This window comes from Pongo pygmaeus, chromosome 16, assembly GCF_028885625.2.
Source record: "Pongo pygmaeus isolate AG05252 chromosome 16, NHGRI_mPonPyg2-v2.0_pri, whole genome shotgun sequence".
In the NCBI taxonomy this organism is placed as follows: Eukaryota; Metazoa; Chordata; class Mammalia; order Primates; family Hominidae; genus Pongo; species Pongo pygmaeus.
In genome coordinates, this window is record NC_072389.2 from 37,567,520 (window position 1) to 37,587,409 (window position 19,890).

The window sequence follows — 19,890 nt, forward strand, 5'->3', positions numbered from 1 at the left end:
AGATATACTTCCAGAACATTTCTGTTCTATTCTTGTGTATAAAATCCTCCTTTTGAGCCTCTCTCCATTGATGCATGTCCACCTCTACTTTTGTTGATTTTGAGTCCACTTGCCCATGTAGCTGGCAGGATATTGAAGAAGAATCATACTGACCTGGCTCTGCTACCTACCAGCTGAGTTACTTTGGTCAAGCTCTTGGACTTCTGAGCCTGTTTCCTAATTTCAAAAGTGGTGATATGATGTGTTAGGCACTGGTGGGTTGCAAGGAAGAGGCACACATGTATTCCTTTTGTGATGAGGGCCGAATGTTAACTTGGATGGAAAGTCATCCAAGCAGCCATATTGTCTCTGGCCCTAGTACTTTCAAAACCTCACAGAACATTAATTTTGCAGTATTTAGGATAGGACTTGAGCTCTGAAGACCTATAGTGTGGTTATTTGTTCATACAGCTGTTTTCCATACTAGACCATGAGCTCCATAAGGGCAGGATCTACAGTTTCATCTTTCTATCCTAGGCACTCAGTTCACTGCCTGATACATAGTAATAGAGGCATAAATGTTTCAAAAGTTGAGGAATTTTCAACACTTCCTGAAAGAATAGGAAAATATAAAGGCTTCTCAGAGAAGGTATTATTTAAGCTTTTATTTTTGAGATGATGTCTCAGTCTGTCACCCAAGATGGAGTGCAATGGCACGATCTCAGCTCACTGCAACCTCTGCCTCCCAGGTTCAAGCAATTATCCTGCCTCAGCCTCCCGAGTAGCTGAGATGACAGGCCTCTGCCACCATGCCCAGCTATTTTTTGTATTTTTAGTAGAGACGGGGTTTCACCATGTTGGGCAGGCTAGTCTTGGAACTACTGACCTCAGGTGATCCGCCCACTTTGGCCCCCCAAAGTGCTTGGATTACAGGCATGAGCCACCATGCCCAGCCTATTTATGCTGATTCTTTAAGGGTGAGTAGAAATTTTTTCCGGGTGACTAAAACCTTGAGACATTATTCCAAGCAGAGACCAGCTGGGGCAAAGATACAGGGATATAGAGATGTTGAAGTTTATCAAACACTGCTAGATTTAAAACACAAAAAAGAAACAATCAAAATCAAAAATTAAAATTAAAAATCACCTAAAAAAAAAAAAAAACTATTAATGGGCTTGGCCAGAGGGGATGTCACAATTGAGTTAACTATGACCATAGACACACAGTAATGGATGGAAGTTTTAGGGAAAAAAACATAACATTCTCAGGTTGTTGGCAGAATATCTAGAACAATTCAGAAATACAGGTATTGAATTCTGGGAATAATTACACTGTAGTGAAATCATTTCCTTCTCTGCGTATGAAGCATGTATGTGTCGCACACTGTTCAAGGTGCTGAAAATCAGACTCTTCTCAAGGAGCTCATGAGCAATCAAGGGAGATGGATGGGTGAGCCACTGGTTATCATGTGACAAGTGAGGTAATAGAGATATGACTAAAATGCTATCCAAAGAAGAAGAAAGGAATTATTCATAATATATGGAGTGCTGGGGAAAGAGTTCTGAAATGAAGCCTGCCGGGCGTGATGGCTCACACTTGTACTACTGGAGGTGAAAGTGGGAGTATCCAGGAGGATCTAGGAGTTCAAGACCAGCCTGGTCAACAGAGCAAGACCTTGACATCTCTATATTTGTGAAAAATAAATAAATAAATGTTTTTAATGAAGTGATATTTGAGCACTCTGAAGCACCATACAAATATAGGGAAGACTGAAGGAATATATGCAACTTAATTGGAGTTAGCATTTTTTGAAATTTTATATTGCAAAGGTGTATATATTTACTGTTGTGAAATTAGAAAGAGTTGATAGTCAAGGAAGGCGGTCTATAAAGCACTCCATAGATCCACCGTAGTGGGACAATGCTTAATGCTTTGATGGATTTATTTATGCTTTCTATGCATATGCATGTATTGTATACATACATATGCATGGTTAAATAGAAATGGTTCTCCTTGGTGTTCTGTTTATCCATTTATTGTTATGAAGTAAATCCCTAAAGAGTACATTTGCTTTGCCCGGGGGAGTCTTTTGCTACATACTGCTGTACATAATGAATACTATAAAAGAGGCTAATTTTTCAGCCTTGCGACATTCTGGTGATTGAAACAGAGGCTTCATCAAAGACAGATTGAGAAATGAACTTGTTATGTGTAGGTGGTTATGCTTGGCATTATTGCCTGTAATAGAATGATAGGGATGATTTTGGTGTCCACCAACAGGGAACTGGTTAAGTAAACTGTGGTACATCCAAATGATGCATACTGTGCAGTTGCAAAGAAGAATGAGAAAGACCCCTGTACTCTTGTAGAAGAACTCGGATATATTGTATGTATTTTTTAAAAGGAAGAAGGAATGGCGTCGTATGTGTGTCTGTATGTATGTATTTTTTAAAAGGAAGAAGGAATGGCGTTGTATGTGTGTATTTGCAAAGATAAATTCTGAAATGGTATATAAGAAACCAATTAAAAGTGTTTGGCTGTGGAAGGAGAATAAGACTGTGAATGGGATTTTGCCGCAAGGAGAATAAGACTGTGAATGGGATTTAGCCACATACTTTTATAGATAGTTACATTTAAAAATTTTCTGAACTATGTATTTGTACACATGACCCTTTTAAAAATAAGTGAATGAAGGAATGAAGTAGGATTATGAGAAAGAGATAAGAAAAAAGGATCTAAGGGGCTGCCCATCTTTTTAGTACCCAGTGAATACTGATACATAACAATAGCAGCAAAAATCGGAAGAGTAGCCCCAGGAGGGTGGGGAGTCAGCCTTTCCTTTATCTTTTCCTCAATTTCATATATTAAAAAATATATATTCTGAGAACAATAAAACAATTTGAAATAAAAGTGTCTCCCGATCTCTTAAAATAAAAGGAAGATGGGGCAGCTTTATATAGTGCACTTCCCAAAAATGGGCTGGTTTCCCTCAGGAGGCAGGGATTCTAGCCTACATGGGACACATACGGGAGAAAAAAAAGAAAAAAAAGAAGAGATTTAAATATAAATAAATGAAAATAACACTTCTCCCTGATTACAAAGGAAATCACATTCTTTCTGTAATAATTTGGATGACAAATATTAAGAAAAGTCTTTAATTTCTCACTCAAAACATTCTGGTTTGTTGCTTTTTATACTTTTTTATGCATGTAAACATTTTAAAAAGTAGAATCATACTAGATAGTCTTTTGTCACTTACTACATTTTGGACATATTTCTGTGGTAGTAAATATATCCTGGCGTCATCATTTTTAATGGCTGGATGTATATTAATTGAATCATTGCCACCGCAGAGGTGAATTTTCTTATATATACATTTGAATGGACTCAAGCAAGCATTTTTGGACTGAATTCATAGAAGTAGAATTTCTGGAGGGTAATAATGTTTAGGGTCTTGAATAGAAATTTTCAAATTATCCTCCAGGAAAAGTGGCTCAGTTTACACTCCCACCAACAGGGACAGAGCTCCAGGTTCCCCCTTCCATTTGTCATCTTTGCACCTTTATACAGAAAATGTCATTGTTTTCATGACATTTCCTTGATTTCTAGTGCTTTTGAATCTTTTTTATATACTTACTGGCCATTTTTATTTTTGTGAGAAGTGCGTGATTCTCCATTGCCCATTTTCTATTGAAAATCATTTTTTTTTCTGAGTAATGTTAAAGATTTCTTTATAGGCTAAGGATACTAACCTTTTATTTGTCATTGAGTTTACTAAAACTTTCTCCCAGTAAGTAATTTGTCATTTCATTTTTTTTCTTTCTTCCTTCCCTTCCCATTCCTTTCCTTTAGTTTCTTTCTGTTCCTTTCCTTTCTTTTCTTTTTTCTTTCCTTTCTTTCCTTTTTTTTCTTTTCTTTCCTTCCTTTCTTTCCTTTTCCTTCCTTTTTCCTTCCTTTTTCCTTCTTCCTTTCCTTTCCTTTCTTTTCTTTTTCCTCTTCCTTTTCCCCTTCCTTCCTTCATTCCTTTGCTCCCTCCCTCCCTCCATCCCTTCCTTCCTTCCTTCTTTCTCCCTCCAAACTCCAAAGTCACATTTCACTTAATTTTTATCCTGCCAAATTGGAAAGCGTTTTAACTTAGTGATTTTAGTGTAAACAGGAGCAGGAGAGAATGTAATTATCTAGGTCTCGCTGTGTCACCCAGGCTGGAGTGCAGTGCCATAATCATAGCTACGGCAGCCCCGAACTCCTGGGCAGAAGCAGTTTTCCCACCTCAGCCTGCCGAGTAGCTAGGACGACAGGTGTGTGCCACCACGCCCAGCTGTTTTTTTAAATTTTTTGTGGAGATGTGAATTCGCTATGCTTCCCAGGCTTGTCTCGAACTCCTGACTTCAGGTAATCCTCCCACCTTGGCTTGTCAAAGTGCTGGGATTCCAGGTGTGAACTGCTGCTCCCGGCCGAGAGTTTAGTTTTCTTTGCTAGTGATGTTCTTGGTATCTTTTCCTATTTGAGGCATTGGTGCCAGTGCTGAAGTATTACACTCACCATCCAAGGTTTACAGGGCTTTTGTTTTAATATGGAACAGATGGAAGAACTGTTTAGTTCTGCATCTTTGCAGGTATACAAAATGTGCCTACCAGGACGCTGCTTTACATCCGTTGAAAGCAAGAAGTAGTACAGTAAAACTTAGCCGGGCTAGAGGCTTTGATTGAAGGAATGGAGTGTTCTGGTTGAATTCTATTAACTTGAAAGTATGAAGGTGAAAAAAATTCAGAACTTAAATTTCCTTTGAACGCAATTTGAAAATATAGCCAATGATTCCACTTTTCTTCTCTAGTAAGCATGGACATTCTGATCTACTTGGTGTTTTGTTATAGAACTCCTACTGTGCCTGAGACTTACATTGTGAAGATACTTTTTTAAAACTTAACTGTAAGAGGATGTAAGTGGTTTCGTATGAGATCAGGCTGGATGACAACTAATACTTGTAAATATACTTTTTAGACTAAATGTCTGATTGCCACTTGTTTTCTTATTGAACTCATAAAAATAAATCACATTGGATAGAGGGTGGGAGTAGCAAGGAGAGTTACGTGTTTTAATTGCATGTCATTGTTTCATATCGAGACAGAACATATAGTATCCCTGGCTTTGGACCTACAGAAGGAAACACATTTTTCTACCTGCTGCATGCCAGAGGTTCCTGAGCACCTGGAGGGGTTATTGCAGCACAGATTGCTGAGCCCTTCTCCAGAGTTTCTGATTCACCAGGTCCAGGGTAGGGCCTGAGAATTTGCTCTTATAAAAAGTTCTCAGGTGCTGCTGGTGCTGCTAGTCCAGAGACTACATTACTGAGAACCGCTCTTGTCTACTAGCTATAAATTGTAGAACTCTAGACAAAAGCTGAGTTTGTTCTGGGGTAAGAAGCACACAGGTTATGGAGCCAATCATGAACGATTAAACCCTTGATCCCAGCCTTGTGTGAAATTCACGTAACAAGCAGTACACAGTGACATAACACAATTCTTGGTTTTCATGATTGCAACTCATAGCCAAGTATCAAGTGAGAGATTCAGTTTCCTTTGCAAGGCTTAGAGAGTCCAGGTGATTGTAGAAAAATGGGCCTTGTATTTGTTTTAAACCAGTGAAGAGCTTTGAGTGCTTATTAAATTGAAAGCTTTTTAAATTTATTTTGCATTGTATTGTATTGTATTTCTTTTGAGATGGAGTCTCGCTCTGTCACCCAGGCTGGAGTGCAGTGGCGTGAGCTTGGATCACTGCAACCTCCGTCTCCCGGGTTCAAATGATTCTCCTGCCTCAGCCTCCTGAATAGCTAGGATTACAGGCACCCACCACCACCCCTGACTGGTTTTTGTATTTTTAGTAGAGACGGGGTTTCACCATGGAGGCCAGGCTGGTCTCGAACTCCTGACCTCAGGTGATCCACCCGCCTCAGGCTCCCAAGGTGCTGGGATTACAGGTGTCAGCCACTGCACCCAGCCCAAAAGCTTTGCGTTTTTACAGATATTAACCATCTTTCCTGTTTAAGAAAAAAAAACACAACAATAATATAGGAGAATTAAGAGAAACATTTTTCCAAAAAAGAAATCATTTTGATTATTTTATCTTATTGGAATGTTGGATAATATAGTCTGCTTCATTAATCATCAAGCATGCTGTGGATTTCCCACTTTTATAGGATCTGTATCTCAGTTCAGGTAATACTGGTAATTTTTGTACAGTATTTGAAGATGAAAGGTATAGGCCAAAATCATAGACCTTGCGTAGAAGCTGGTTAATGAAGACAGCTCTGGAGGAACACATAGATACACACAGAGAGACACACATATATATATAAAGTATACACACATATGTTTTTTAAAGTTTTAAAGCAAAAGCCAGCCCCTCCCCTCTCCCAGAGTGGGCGGCCCCTCCCCTCTCTCAGAGTGGGCGGCCCCTCCCCTCTCTCAGAGTGGGTGGGGACAGCGGTTGCATGGGCAGCTTTCCTGATGAGCCACAGGTCCCTCTGGACACACTGCTGCCTGGCCACGCCCCCTTTCCCTTTCATCTTTCTCATTGACCAATGGGCTTGGAGCATTAAGGCCACACCCCTATTCCGCATTCTACTGGGGCCCTGGTTACGCCTCCTCTGGCTCAGTTACGCAGCTGCCTGCTAGGTGACTGGAGGCGTTGATCGGTGCTCGCTGGGATTTTGCTGACGTGGCCCCAACCCCGCCTCCCTCCCCACCCCACAATGGCAGAAGAAACTCAACAGAGCAAATTAGCTGCAGCCAAGAAAAAGGTAAAGACGTACCAGGTCATGGCCCCCTAACCCAGCCACAGATCCCCTCTGACGACAAGACCGCTGCCAGAGTCCATACTACTCCTGAGGCACACTGGACTTTGCCCCCCAACCCCAGCACTTCTGGGCTCCCCCTACAAAAGTCTTGTCAGTCAGCCCTGCCCCTTCAGCAAACAGCTCAGTCCCTGCCCTCGCCAATCACCCCAGGGTGACTTTGGGCGGGTGACTCCTGGGGCTCCCTGCTCCATTACTGGGCCCTCACCTCTTGCCACCCCAAGTTGGACCTCCCTGGGCTCTATGGGCTCACGTCTCCAAGGACCTGGGCCCCCCAGCCCCAGGCCCCGCCCTCACCAGTTGTTCCTAGGTGACATTGGGCTGGTGACTCCTGGGGCTCCCTGCTGCAGACTCTGCCCTCCCCTCCTGCTGCCTCAAGGTCGACCTCCCTGGGCTCTTTGCGCTGGCGTCTCTAAGGACCTGGGTCACAACCCTGTGTTTCCCTCCCGCATCGTGGAGCGGCGACTCAGACATCACACCAATGTGGTCCCTCCCCCTCACTAGGAGGAGTGGAATGTAGTGATGTCACAGTCTGTCTACTAACTGTCATTACTGCAAGACTGGCTTTGGTCTTATGGCCCAGTCCCCTAAGCGTTGTCACCCCATTTCTGGTTCTTCTGGTCACAGCAGAAATTTCCAGCTGGAAGGGGAATGGAGACTATGGGACCCAGGAGCAAGAGGTTTCAGGCTGCCTCACTCCCTTACAGATGTTGATGGTGGGAAAAGCCTACACTTCCCCCGTGAACTCAAAATGTTGACAGTATCTCTGGATGGCAATTGGAGAATGGGTTTGGTTTGGTTTGGTTTTCTCCCAGGCTTCTACTTTCCAGAGAGATTTTAACATTTTTTTCTGAGTTCTCCACCTCATATTCTCATTCTCCATGGTTCTGGAACCAGACTGCCCTTCAGTCAGTGGTCTCTGAAGTGAGATTTCCTCATCTTCTGTGGAATAGACCTTGGGAAACTGAACTTGACAGTTTGAATCTTCCTCATATTGTCTCAACCTGGGGTGCTTTGAGTACCACAGGATAAATGTGGGACATCTTTCTGAAGCATCAGTTTCCTTTAATTCTCTTGAGATCAAGAGAACAAACATGAATGTACTTAGGGATGGCAGTCCCATAGGTTTCTAAGAGTATACCAGACTTCTCTCTGAAATGAGGCTTGGGTTGTCCTCTTTCTGGTAAATTCCCAGATTTCACTGAAAGGCTGCCTTCTGCCATGAGGACACATTGATATAAAAGTTTGGGAGGTACTGGTGCACTTCTTCCCACTAACAGACGTGTAAGGATGTGTGACTCTAAACCACATGACATACAGCTCCTGCCTACTTAATGTTTCCTTTTCTACCTCTGCCTCTGGGTTTGGTCCCTGGCAGCTGCTGATTCTTGGCAAAACCCCAGAGCTTAGAGTCAGAAGACTGGATTTCCAAGTTCCAGTATCACCTTTTTCTTTTTCTTTTTTCTTTTTTTCTAGCCATGATATCAATCCCTCTCTGTCCCTAAATGACTGTGACACCTTATAGAGTGGTTGGTGTCATTAAATCAGATGGTATATAAGAGTCTTTTATAAAAACTATAAAGGAGGATGTGGCTGTAGGGGCTGATAGTTCTCATGAGTATTACTGCTCTTCTTTCCCACAGTTAAAAGAATATTGGCAGAGAAACAGCCCTGGTGTTCCAGCAGCAGCGAAGAGGAACAGGAAAGCAAATGGCAGTAACTCTGAGACAGCCGCTTCTGGTGGTTGCCACTCATCTGAGGCTGTGAGTCTTGCCTGGACAGGCTCCTGGGGACAGGGGACCCAAGGGGCAGTAGAGGGCAATTGTTAAGATTGTGGATGGACTGTTGGGTACTAGTCAAGGATTCTGGATTTCGCCGGGCACGGTGGCTCACTCCTGTAATCCCAACACTTTGGGAGACCCAGGCAGGTGGATCCCAAGGTCAGGAGATCGAGACCATCCAGACTAACACGGTGAAAGCCCGTCTCTACTAAAAAATACCAAAAACAGCCGGGCGTGGTGGCGGGCGCCTGTAGTCCCAGCTTCTGCGGAGTCTGAGGGAGGAGAATGGCGTGAACCTAGGAGGCGGAGCTTGCAGTGAGCCGAGATCACGCCACTGCACTCCAGCCTGGAAGACAGAGAGATACTCTGTTTCAAAAAAGAAAAGAATTCTGGGTTTGAATCCTGCCTCTCCGTCTGCTAGGGATATGATTTAGGGCAAGTTGCTTGAGCTCTTTGGGCCTCTCTTTTCACATCTGTATAATAGAGGTGGTATTGTTTGACTTGTATTTGTGAAGTTTAAATGAGATTTATTATTGTTGATTTTATGTTAATCCCTAGTACATGGCCTGCTGTCAACACCCAGGACACCCAGGATATGGTCTTTGCTGTTTGATTTTCCTCATCCCCAGTCTCAAGGGGAAGCCAGGACAATGAGAACAGCCACTTGCCATCAGGAGTCACTGAAAGGGCCCCAGGGTGGGATGGTGCGGAGATAAGAACCGGGAGAGAAGGTGGCACAAAGGAGTTATGGGACAAAGGGTCCAAGATAGGCAGAAAAGAAAATGTTGCCAGTTGATGGGGAAGAAAGGAAGTCGGAGGGCTCAGACACTGAGGGGGACAGAACATCTCCATGTGCATTCTCATCTCTTGTAGTCAGCAACAGGTATCCACGGGGAGGGCCCTACATCATCTGCTACCCTGAAGGATCTGGAGGTAGGAGGCTCTGGGCGGAGGTGCAGTGACCCCACAGGCCAGCCCTCCAACCTCCTCCCACCGCGGGGACTGGGTGCCTCTCTGCCAGCTGAGACAGCGCACACACACCCCAGCCCTAATGATTGTTCTCTCTACCTCTCCCCCAACTCCTCCTCCACCTCCTCCTCTCTGCATGCGCCTCAGAGCCCACGCCAAGAACAAGCAGCAGTCCTGGACTCGAGGTCCGTAAAAATCAGTCGACTGAATAACACCATCAAATCTTTGGTAAGAGTCCAGTGGGGTCCCCTGTTTCCACGCTGCCAATCCTAGGCTCTGATTTCCCCTTGGGGCCCTGAAGAAGGGGGCTGTGGGCCCCTGGCATCAAGGGCAGATAGGGAGCTGGGGCACCCAGGACTCACCTGGAGGGACCCCAGGGCATGCAGCATGGCTCTTCTTTTGCTGCCCTCTTTGCCGACTCTCTCCTCTCCAGACGTCCCTACTCGAGTCCGTACTACACACGCCCTGGCGTTGTTGCCTCTTGGGGAAGTGCTGGCCTGACTGGTTATCAGGGGCCCTGTATTTCTGCCACGACTCGGTCCCTAATTTGATCTTTGATTCTCAACAAGCCACCTCTCCTTTTTGGGCTCGTGTTTCCAGAGGAGGTAGTGAGTATCAAAGGTCTCTGTTAGCTCTGAGAGTCTGAGATTTAAAGACCCCCTAGAATGGAAACCTCAGGGCCAAGGGCTCCTGTCTGTCCTTTTCCATCCTATATCTGCTGTGAAGAACCGTACCTGGCCCATACGTGCTCAGTAAATGTTTATTAAATGAACACACTTTTCTAAATCACAAGCTGGCAGAAGGGGGAGCCTTTCTCAAACTCCATCTCTAGAGGTTTATGTTACTGTCCTCTCAAGAGATTCCTGATTCAGATTTTGAGTTCTGTGGCTGTGGCTGAAAACCAACAAAGACCCAAATCCTCTGTCCTTGGGAGCTTAGGAACAGTTCCTGTTCCCATTGGGTCTGAGAACTTTGCCTTTAAAATCCATTCCTGGCCCCTGCCTACCGCTTCCTCTCTGGGGAATAGAGTTGAGGGGGCCACCTTCCATCACCTTAATTTGACTCACCCCACAGAGACAACAGAAGAAACAAGTGGAACATCAGCTGGAAGAAGTAACGTGATTTCTTTGTGTGCTCGTGACATGACTGCTGGGTTTGGGGGACACTCAGATGTAGAGGCCCCAGTCTCATTTCGCCTACTCCCAGCCTGGGGAAGAAGGCTCACTCCTCAGATTCCACCCCATCCCCACAGGGCCCCTGATAACCTGGTCCCATGGGTGGGTCTGTCCTGGGGCATTGGTGGCATTCTGGGGGCATGTCTCTTGCCGTGCCATCTCTGCCTCTCCCTGGTAAGAGCTCTGTCTTCCTCTTCTTATAGGAAAAGGAAGCAAACAATGAGAAACAGAAAGCCCAAAGGGAGCTAGAGGTGAGTGGAGGGTGTGAAGTTTCCTCCTGTCCTCCGGAGAGTGTTTCTTTCCATTTCAGCACTTGCTTGGCTTTTCTCCCAAAGGTTCAAATCCAGAGATTGAACATAGAGAACAAGAAACTAAATACGGACCTGTATCGCACGAAACGTTCTCTCAGATACTTTGAAGGTGGGAATCTGGGCACCCTGTCATCCTTCAACCTGGCACTTTGACAGGTCTGTAGGGGGAGTCCTTTGAGCCCCATCTCAACTCTGTCATTACAGAAGAGTCCAGGGATCTGGCCGGCCGCCTGCAACATTCATCACAGCGTACAGGAGAGTTAGAGCGGGCTCTCTGTGCTGTCGCCGCCACGCAGAAGAAGCCGGATGGGGTGAGTCCAACCACCTGCGCTGTCGCCTGGGAGCCCGGCTTCGCAGATGGAGGAGTGAGCCTAAAGGTCCCTTCTGCAGGATGGAGTGTCCTGCCCAGAAGGCAGCATGGCCATTTCTCACTGCTTTTGTGTATGGTTGTTAGAGGCAGCCTGGGGCTGAGTCAGCTGCTGTGGGTGAGTTGGGGGGCGCGGTGGGGAGCGAGCACTGGATGCAGAGCTTGGAGGCCAAGTGGCTGCCCTGCCCTTACCTGGCCGTGGTCTTGGCCAAGTCCTAGGTGGGGTGTGGGGTATTGGGTACTTATACTGTGAAGGTACAGAAGGGTATCTCTAGTATGTTACCATTTCTGTAGAGAGAGGAAACGTGTGTGTGTGTGTGTGTGTGTGTGTACACACTATGATAATATACATAAAACATGTCTGCAAGTGTTCATAAACAACTCAGAAGAGAGCAACGGGGTGGCTAGGAGATACTTCCCTTTTATACCTTCTGAGTTTTGGACTATGTGAATGTATCATCCTTTCAAAAAGTGAATAAAAGATTAATTTTCCCCTTCCTGACTCTGCCCCCACCCCCAGCAAGAAAAATGGGCTTGGAGAATCTGATAGACCTGGGTGTTCAAATCCTAGCTCTGCCTAAGTGATCGTAGGCAAGCACTTAACCTCAAATACTCCATGTTTTTTCATCTACCCAAGAGAGGTAATCATAGTAACTGTCTCCTATGGTGGTTGCGAGGATTCAATGGGATTGCTAGCAAGGTACCTGCTGAAGCACTCCATAAAGGTTCCAACAGTGATAGTCATAACAATAGCAATATTATCTAATCTCTCTCCTCGTCCCTTCCAACTTCACTGAGTTTTTTTCAAAACCAGACCACGGGCTTGGAAATGCCTTGATCTTTACTGGCCAAGTTGTATATTGGGTCTAGCCCTAGCCCTTTTAAGGGGCACTGTGTGGAATGGCCCAGGCTCCCCAGATCGAAACTTCTCACTCTTCACCATCCAGTTCTCGAGCCGCAGTAAAGCACTTATGAAGATGCAGTTAGAGCAGTCCATAAGGGAGCAGATACTGCTGAAACGACACGTGACACAGGTGAGGTTTTGCAGAGGGAGGGATGTGGAAGGAAGATGACCCCAGGTGGCCAGGAGCAGGTGAGGACCAGTGACAGCCTTTCCTAACTTCTGTGCCCATTCTTGCAGTTGAAGGAGTCGCTTAAAGAAGTCCAGCTGGAGAGAGATCAATATGCGCAACAAATAAAAGGAGAGAGGGCCCAGTGGCAGCAGAGGATGAGGAAAATGTCACAGGAGGTGAGATCTGACCCTTCAGCCTCTCGCCCCCCCAACAACTTAGATAGGTCACTGGATCTTTCTGGGCATCTTTAAAATGGGAATAGTGCAGCCAGAGGTGGTCCTGGGTCTGGGCTTTGTGGAGGTGGGGGCAGAGAGGGAGATGGGAGCCTGTCCAGCCACCAGCCCCTCTCTCCAGGGCCCTTTCCCCCTGTGCTTTGGGCAGGTTTGCACATTGAAGGAGGCGAAGAAGCATGATATGCATCGGGTAGAAGAGCTGGAGAGGAGTTTGTCCAAACTCAAAAACCAGACGGGTAAGATGTGACTGGCATGACCTGGCAGCAGGACTGGCATCAGAGGGCTGTGGGGGTGGCTTAGAATGCCCCAGGAAGGTGGGTGGATGGCAGGGCTTTGAGGCAGAGGGAAAGAGGTCTGTGCCAGGAGACAAGTCTTGTCATCTCCATGAGCCTCAGTGTCGTAATGAGCAAAGAGGGCCCGTTGTCAGCCACCCACAGTGCTCTCTATCTGAAAGTGGTTTGGAAGATTGGCTACCATCCGGGTGCGAGGAATCATTAGCAGTGAGGCCAAGTTTGGGGGGCCTGAGAGGAGCTGTGCGCCAAGAGGAGGGTGTTTTGTTGTTTTTTGTTTTTTTTGTTTTGAGAATCCAGAGGCCCTTATGGTCTGCTTCCTTTCTCAGCTGAACCACTGCCCCCGGATCCCCCAGCAGTGCCCTCTGAGGTGGAGCTGCAAGACCTGAGGAAGGAGCTGGAGAGAGTGGCAGGAGAGCTCCAGGCTCAGGTGGAAAACAATCGGCGCATCAATCTCCTGAACCGTGGGCAAAAGGAGAGGCTTCGCGAGCAGGAGGAGAGGCTTCAGGAGCAGCAGGAGAGGCTTCGGGAACAGGAGAAGAGGCTTCAGCAGCTGGCCGAGCCACAGAGTGACTACGAGGAGCTGGTGGGTTGCCTCACCTGGGGAGCCTGCCCTCCTCCCTAGCCCTCCAGGCCTTTGTTTCCCCACCTGTAAAATGGGGCAGTGCAGCCCTCACATGAAATATTACTTCCAAAGTCACCCGTGAGCCAGAGCTTTGCTCTGGTGGCTGTGGGAGAGAGGAGAGTATTTTTCTAACCTGCCTCCACCCTTCCCGGTGCCATGGGAGGCAGACACCAAGTTCTGGGGTCTCCAGCTGCAGAACTTGCTTCTCTCTGTCCAGAAGAATGAGGACAAGAGCGCCCTGCAGTTGGAGCAGCAAGTAAAGGAGCTGCAGGAGAAGCTGGGCCAGGTGACGGAGACGGTCACCTCGGCCCAGAAGGAGCCAGAGGCAGCAGCCCCAGCCTCGGGGGCTGGGGGCGAGTCTGTGAGTGGGGAGACCCTCCGGGCCCTGCGGGAAGTCATGGAGAAGCTGGAGGTGAGTGAGTCCTAGCATGGGCCAAGAAGGGCAGGGGTGGGGCAGGTCGCTGCTGAGATGTGACCCCATAATTTTGGCTCCAGAGCGGCCTTATGGACCTCCTGGAGGAGAAGACGGACCTGAGGGAGCATGTGGAGAAACTGGAAGTTCGATTCATCCAGTACTGGAGAGAGAGATGCCATCAGTGAGTGGGAGACCAGGGCACGGCAGGGGGAGCTGCAGGGCTGTGGGAGGGGCCCCAGCGTCTGAGCCCTTTCCTCCCGCAGGAAAGTGCATCGCCTTCTAACAGAGCCAGGGGGCAGTGCCAAAGACGCGGCACCTGGAGGAGGACATCATCAGGCTGGCCCAGGACAAGGAGGAGGGGAAGGTAGGGTGTGCAACATCCCTGTGGGGGTAGGGGTGGGGGTGCGGGTGGGGGTGGGCATGAGGGTGAGCGCCAGCAGCGGCCTGACAGCTGAGCACCCCTCCCTTCAGGTGAAGCTGCTGGAGCTGCAGGAGATGGTGTTGCGGCTTGTGCCAACTATAACGAGGGGCACGGCAAATTCCTGGCCGCTGCCCGGAACCCTGCTGCTGAACCCGGTCCAGGAGCCCCAGCCCCCCAGGAGCTTGGGGCTGCCGACATGCATGGTGGTGAGTAGAGCCCCCAGGCGGGGTGAGCAGGCAGGAGCATGGGGGGCTAGCACTCCACTCAGATCCCCGCCTCCCTCTCTCCAAAGATCTTTGTGAGGTGAGCCTCACCAACAGCGTGGAGCCTGCGCAAGGAGAAGCCAGGGAGGGTTCTTCCCAGGACAACCCTACTGCACAGCCAATCATGCAGCTCCTTGGTGAGATGCAGGACCACCAAGAGCACCCAGGCTTGGGCAGCAACCCCTGTGTGCCATGCTTTTGCTGGGCTTGGCTGCCCAGAAGGAGATAAATACCACCATCATCAAAGAGCTGCTCAAGACATTGTTAAAAACGAAACAAAGTTACGGGGTTAATCTCCTACACAATTCATTTACTTCATTTGAATGTTACAGCCACTCATGATTATTTGTGTTTCTAATTTATAGTTTAAGTATATTTGTAGAAAATTAAAGGAGAGTGGGTCTCTGTGGCTCTCACGGATGTTCACTCTGGCATCCTTTAGCATTTTTCTTTTTTAATTTCATAATTGTAGGGCATTAGCATGCATATCGAGTTTGCCCTTACATGGTGGGAGTTCAAACACACAAAGACCCAGTCGTCGCACAAAACTCTTCTCGCTGGTTTGAAATAGGCTCCCGTGCTTTTTTAATGTTATTGCAGTGTGCATATTCATTACAGAATTCAGATAAAATTTGCTTATGTTCTGCTATTATGCTTGATCTCATCTTAATCACAGTGAGCTCTTCAAGAGCTCAATATGTGCTTTGCCCTCAAGTGTGCACTGTTTATTACTTTGTAATATGCCACTATGAGTACTGACATTTAGAGCTGTTTAAAGGCTGAGAACTGCAAACAGCCTTTCCTTCATTTTCTGTGTCTTGGTGATGGGAGTAATAACCTTTTGGGGGAGCTTTTTAAATCTCACAGAAGAGGAAAGTGGCCTGCTCTGGCAGGTATGTGCAGGATAAAGTGTGTTTCATTTGTTCCGGTGCCGAGAATGAGCACTGTACTGTGGCAGTTCCCTTAGGATTTGTATATGCTCTGGGATCATGAAGATATTGCATCGTGAGCTGCAGCAGTTGTACTCTTTTCCAATGACCTAAAAAGGGCTTATTTCCGAGGAATGAAAGGCTCCCATCATTGGCTGTGGATGTGGAAAACCTTTCCTAGCTTAGAGCATTTGTATCTAGAATACATTTTAAAGTCAGAGTTCATGTTCCCTGTTTTAATCACATGACTTCCTGTCCCAGTTCACAAATGGGCGCTGGTTGGCGTTCTTCTTAATGTATTTAGTAAAGATCATAAGAAATCCTTTAAGAGTTTAAATGTCCCTGGAACAGGCATACAGGCTCTGGTCAAGAATGAATTAGAGTGAAGGAAAGCTGTGTGGTGCCTGGCGTTCCTCTCTGTTCATGGAGCTTCTTTGAGGCTTGAAGATTGATTTTACCATCTAGACGTCTCTGGCTAATACCTATTCTTCAACCACCTTGGTTACTCTGACATAGGAATTTACTTCTTTTCCTTGAGTGGAAAACACTTTAATAACAAACATTATTATAAACTAATATATGTGAGAGTACTTAGTTGAAACAAAAAGGAATTTTAGTAGACAGTATTATGTTATCTTTGAAAATCAAGGAGAAGTTTATGCAACTTAAAATGTTTACACACTGTGGTGCAATCTACCGTTTGTGAATGTCAGTGTATTATCAGGAAACGTGTTTATACAATCGCAGAGTTGTAGTTCCTCACAAACTTCTTTACGAAGAGTGAAATATGTTTTTGTACCTCTCAGTTTCAGTGAGGGACATATTTTGTGCAATATTTATGTGATTGTGCCTATGAGTGATGAATGAACGCATTTCAGTCATACATTGCCTAAATCATAACTTGATGATGCTTGGGAAAGAATCAACAGTTAAAACTTCGTGAAGTTCTAATGTCTGTGTTCCAAAACACATCACATTATTAGGTTGTAGGGAGAGATGTATGTGTGCTCGCTGGGGTGGGGATTTTCTACTCACTAGACCATCTCCATTTTTAGCATTTGGCATCCTCATGATCCTTTTATAAATATGAGATGAACAGGAGAGCAGCAATATGATTTTGCCAATGGAATAACAGATTTGCCAGCATTCAATGAAAGAGGGCACATATTGGGTCCTTGTGACTTCAACTGACTCTTCCAAATTGTATGAATTTATCAATGTATTAGATAAACCCAGTTTCAGAATGATAAAGAAAACATATTAGACCAAATAATGTGGCTAATTAACAGTGGTATGATTTCTAGCCCGTGGGTTTAAAACTGTACCTTAAAGAGTCATTTTAAAATAATATAAATATTTAAAAATGTAACTGCTATCTTTATGTTATGAAATAAGTTAAAACATTTTAAAATATGAATACTGTAGTTTAAAAGAAAGAAATGGTGGGAAGGAAAAGTAGAGAAAGAAATGCCAGTTCCAGTCCAAAGCTTTATTTGCCAAGTTTTCTTAGAAGGAATTTTACCAATGTATGAGTTCTTGTTAACAGAATGTGTAACGGAAATACTGAAAACTTTTGCCTAAAGTGGCATTATTGACTGCTGGCGTGATGCTACTGTAATGTAATAAATTATTAAGTTGTTGCAAAGTGCTGTTTTTGCCTTAAAATTTTATTTTGTGTGTCTTGAAAACTATAGTATTAAAGGTATTGATACTGTGCAAATACTGGGCATGCTTGGCATGAGATAATCTGTTTCATTTTCACAAAATTGTAGTATAACTATGCAAGTGTTTATTAAAAGAACACAAAATAAAAAAGGTATGGGATTTAAAAAGTTATGGGGTGAAAAAGTTATCGGATAAAAATTGTAAAAATGTGGCAGAAAAGTAGAAAAAAGCTTTCTGAAATGTTACCAAAAGAAAGTTATGAAAAAGAAGTTATGGGATTTAAAAAAAAAAAAAGTCATGGGAAAAAGCAGACCACTGTCAGCAAAGCCTGGAGAAGTGGGGCTGGAGTCTCCACTGCCACCATGTCCCTACCACCCCTTCCGAGTCACCCCTTTACAATTAGGGTAGCAAGACAAGACCTCTGTCTAATGGGGAAAGACAAACAGACCCTTTGCCACCTTGACCAGGGCTGAGTCCCTAAATTTCTGGATGGTGATGATTGTTATTTAAGAGCCAGAGGCTGGTGGAGTTGGTTTGTTTGGAGGAGGCCTGATGGCCCCCTTACTCTCACCATAGCAACTTTTCCCTCAGGGGGGCTCCCTTCTTATTCAGAGAGGCAGGACAGTGGGGCTAACTGTGGACCAGGCGAGGGCACAGGCTGCTGGGGTGGCCACCCTTCTCCGGTGTACATATTGTGTCTGTGTAAGGTTTTGTATATTCCAGAGGGTAGGGCCGCCCCTGTATCATACCTAGCAGAGGTTGGAGCTGGCACATGGGGAGGAGGTTCTAATAATTATTTGTGGCTGGGAAACTTATTTATTGCTAGCAAAGGACAGAGGAAGGAGGCGGGGATGGGGTCGTGGTTCCCTGGTGATGCGACTCCTGTTTATTTTGCTTTTTATTTTGGAATATATTGATTTAGCTGTACTGCCCGGCCTGGTGTGTTCCCGTTTCCCTCACTGGGTCCTGGAGTTTGTGCCACCAAACGAGGAGGCCTAGAGTGTCTTGAGTATGTCCAGCTAGGCTGTTAGGGACCTTCCAGGTGTGTTACCTGTATGCTGCCTGGTGGCGCCTGGGGGATTCCACAGGGACTGCCATGTCACCTATGGGGCACAGTCCAGCCCTGACAGCCAACAGGCTCAGAAGCCTGTTGTAGCGGTGGCCGGGAAGACAGGTACCAGCACCTAAGGGCACTGACTTCCACCCATCCAAGGCGTCTTCCCTTCCGTCCCCTTGCCTCCCTCCCCTGTCTGCACCTGATGGCCTGTTCTGTCTGTCCCTCCAGAGTGCTGGGCTGCCCCGCAGGCTCCCTTCAGGCTGAGTTCGTGGCCCTGCCCCCTGGTGGCCAGAGCCGGCTTCACAGGACAAGAGCCAGCTAAGTTCCAGGGGCTTTCCAGGAAGTGTCCCTTGGAAAGGCTATGGCCTTTTCACCCCTCCAAACAGCACCCTAAAAATGGCTTGGCCTTTCCCCTCCCCTGAGCTCCACAGAGAACAGAGCCAGCAGAGGACACACTTCCCCGTCATCCAGAAATGGGTTTGATTCTCAGCCAAGGGACAGTAGGACTGGTAGAGACTGTCAGGACACACAGCTGCCTTCACAGCACTCCCATGCTTGGTGGGGGGATGGGAGGGATGGCGGGGGCTGACTCTCCACAGGCCGGGCGTGACAGGGAGGCTCACTGGAGGTCGTGCACTTCGGAGGGGCAATGTCAGGGGACAGCTTTCTCTTGTTGGGCCACAAAACTCCCAAGAGGACAACACGGTGATGGATTCCCAGCACTAGAGGTGAGGCGGTTGGCCACGTGTAGGTGTAGAGGTGTGTGTGTGTGTGTGTGTGTGTGTGTATGGGTATTTATAGATATTTATAGAACAATGCAGGGGCTACCACAGAGGGGGGCACAAGTTTTCACAATGGTCACACCTGGATGTGTCAGCTCACCACTACAACAGACTAAGTCACAGATGAAGGGGGCTGGCTTTGGGGCTGGGGGAGCCACTGCCAAGTCACAGAACAGCCGCCCAGGCAGGCTTGGAAAGGGAGGACTCTGAGAAGAGGAGGGATCTATTTAGAGGTCGAAGGGGTGCGTGGGGCTCTCAGGACGGGATGGACTTGCCTGACCCGATCGGCTGGCAGTTGGAGAGAAAGCAGAGAGAAAACAGGAGAGAGAAAAGCGAGCAGAGAGCTGGTGAGGCAAGTGCAGAGCACAGGTGTGCCACAGCAGCTGTCGGAGGGCCAGGGAGGGGAGGGCGCAGGTGCAGGTGTGGCAAGGTTCCTGGAAAAGGGGCTGGAAGGTAAAGGGGAGGAAGATGGAGGGAGGAGCCAGAGCTTCACAGGTAGTGCCTGGGGACTGTGGCGGCCCTCCCCACCCCACACATGCTGGCGTCTTCCATTGCACCCAGGCAGTGTACCCACAGGTCAGACCAATGCTCAGCCCCCTTGGGCTTCCCTCTTCTCTGGCCACCAACCAACTTGTCTTCCAAGTTGTCTTCCAACCAACTGGTCCAGGGCCACCTCTCACCTTGGGGAGCCCAACGCAACAG

General features: G+C 46.8%; 1 protein-coding gene across 5 annotated transcripts; it reads left to right on the forward strand.

Moving 5' to 3' along the window:
• Nucleotides 1-6,546: 6,546 nt before the first annotated feature.
• LOC129014226 (golgin subfamily A member 8B-like) lies at nt 6,547-17,329 on the forward strand. Of its 5 annotated transcripts, none has more exons than XM_054451392.2 (17): nt 6,547-6,778; nt 8,476-8,595; nt 9,487-9,546; nt 9,730-9,810; nt 10,657-10,695; nt 10,961-11,008; nt 11,093-11,177; nt 11,273-11,379; nt 12,383-12,469; nt 12,577-12,684; nt 12,890-12,977; nt 13,361-13,617; nt 13,847-14,068; nt 14,152-14,252; nt 14,335-14,435; nt 14,543-14,698; nt 14,785-17,329. In XM_054451392.2, the coding sequence occupies exons 1-17, from the start codon at nt 6,731-6,733 to the stop codon at nt 14,982-14,984; spliced, it is 1,908 nt and encodes a 635-aa protein (XP_054307367.1). In that variant the 5' UTR covers nt 6,547-6,730; the 3' UTR covers nt 14,985-17,329. The 5 variants fall into 5 exon arrangements, with proteins under 5 accessions (XP_054307367.1, XP_054307366.1, XP_054307370.1 ...); XM_054451394.2 differs by having other exon boundaries at nt 6,550-6,778; nt 13,874-14,068; XM_054451395.2 differs by lacking the exon at nt 9,487-9,546 and having other exon boundaries at nt 6,549-6,778.
• The last annotated feature ends 2,561 nt before the right edge of the window (nt 17,330-19,890 follow it).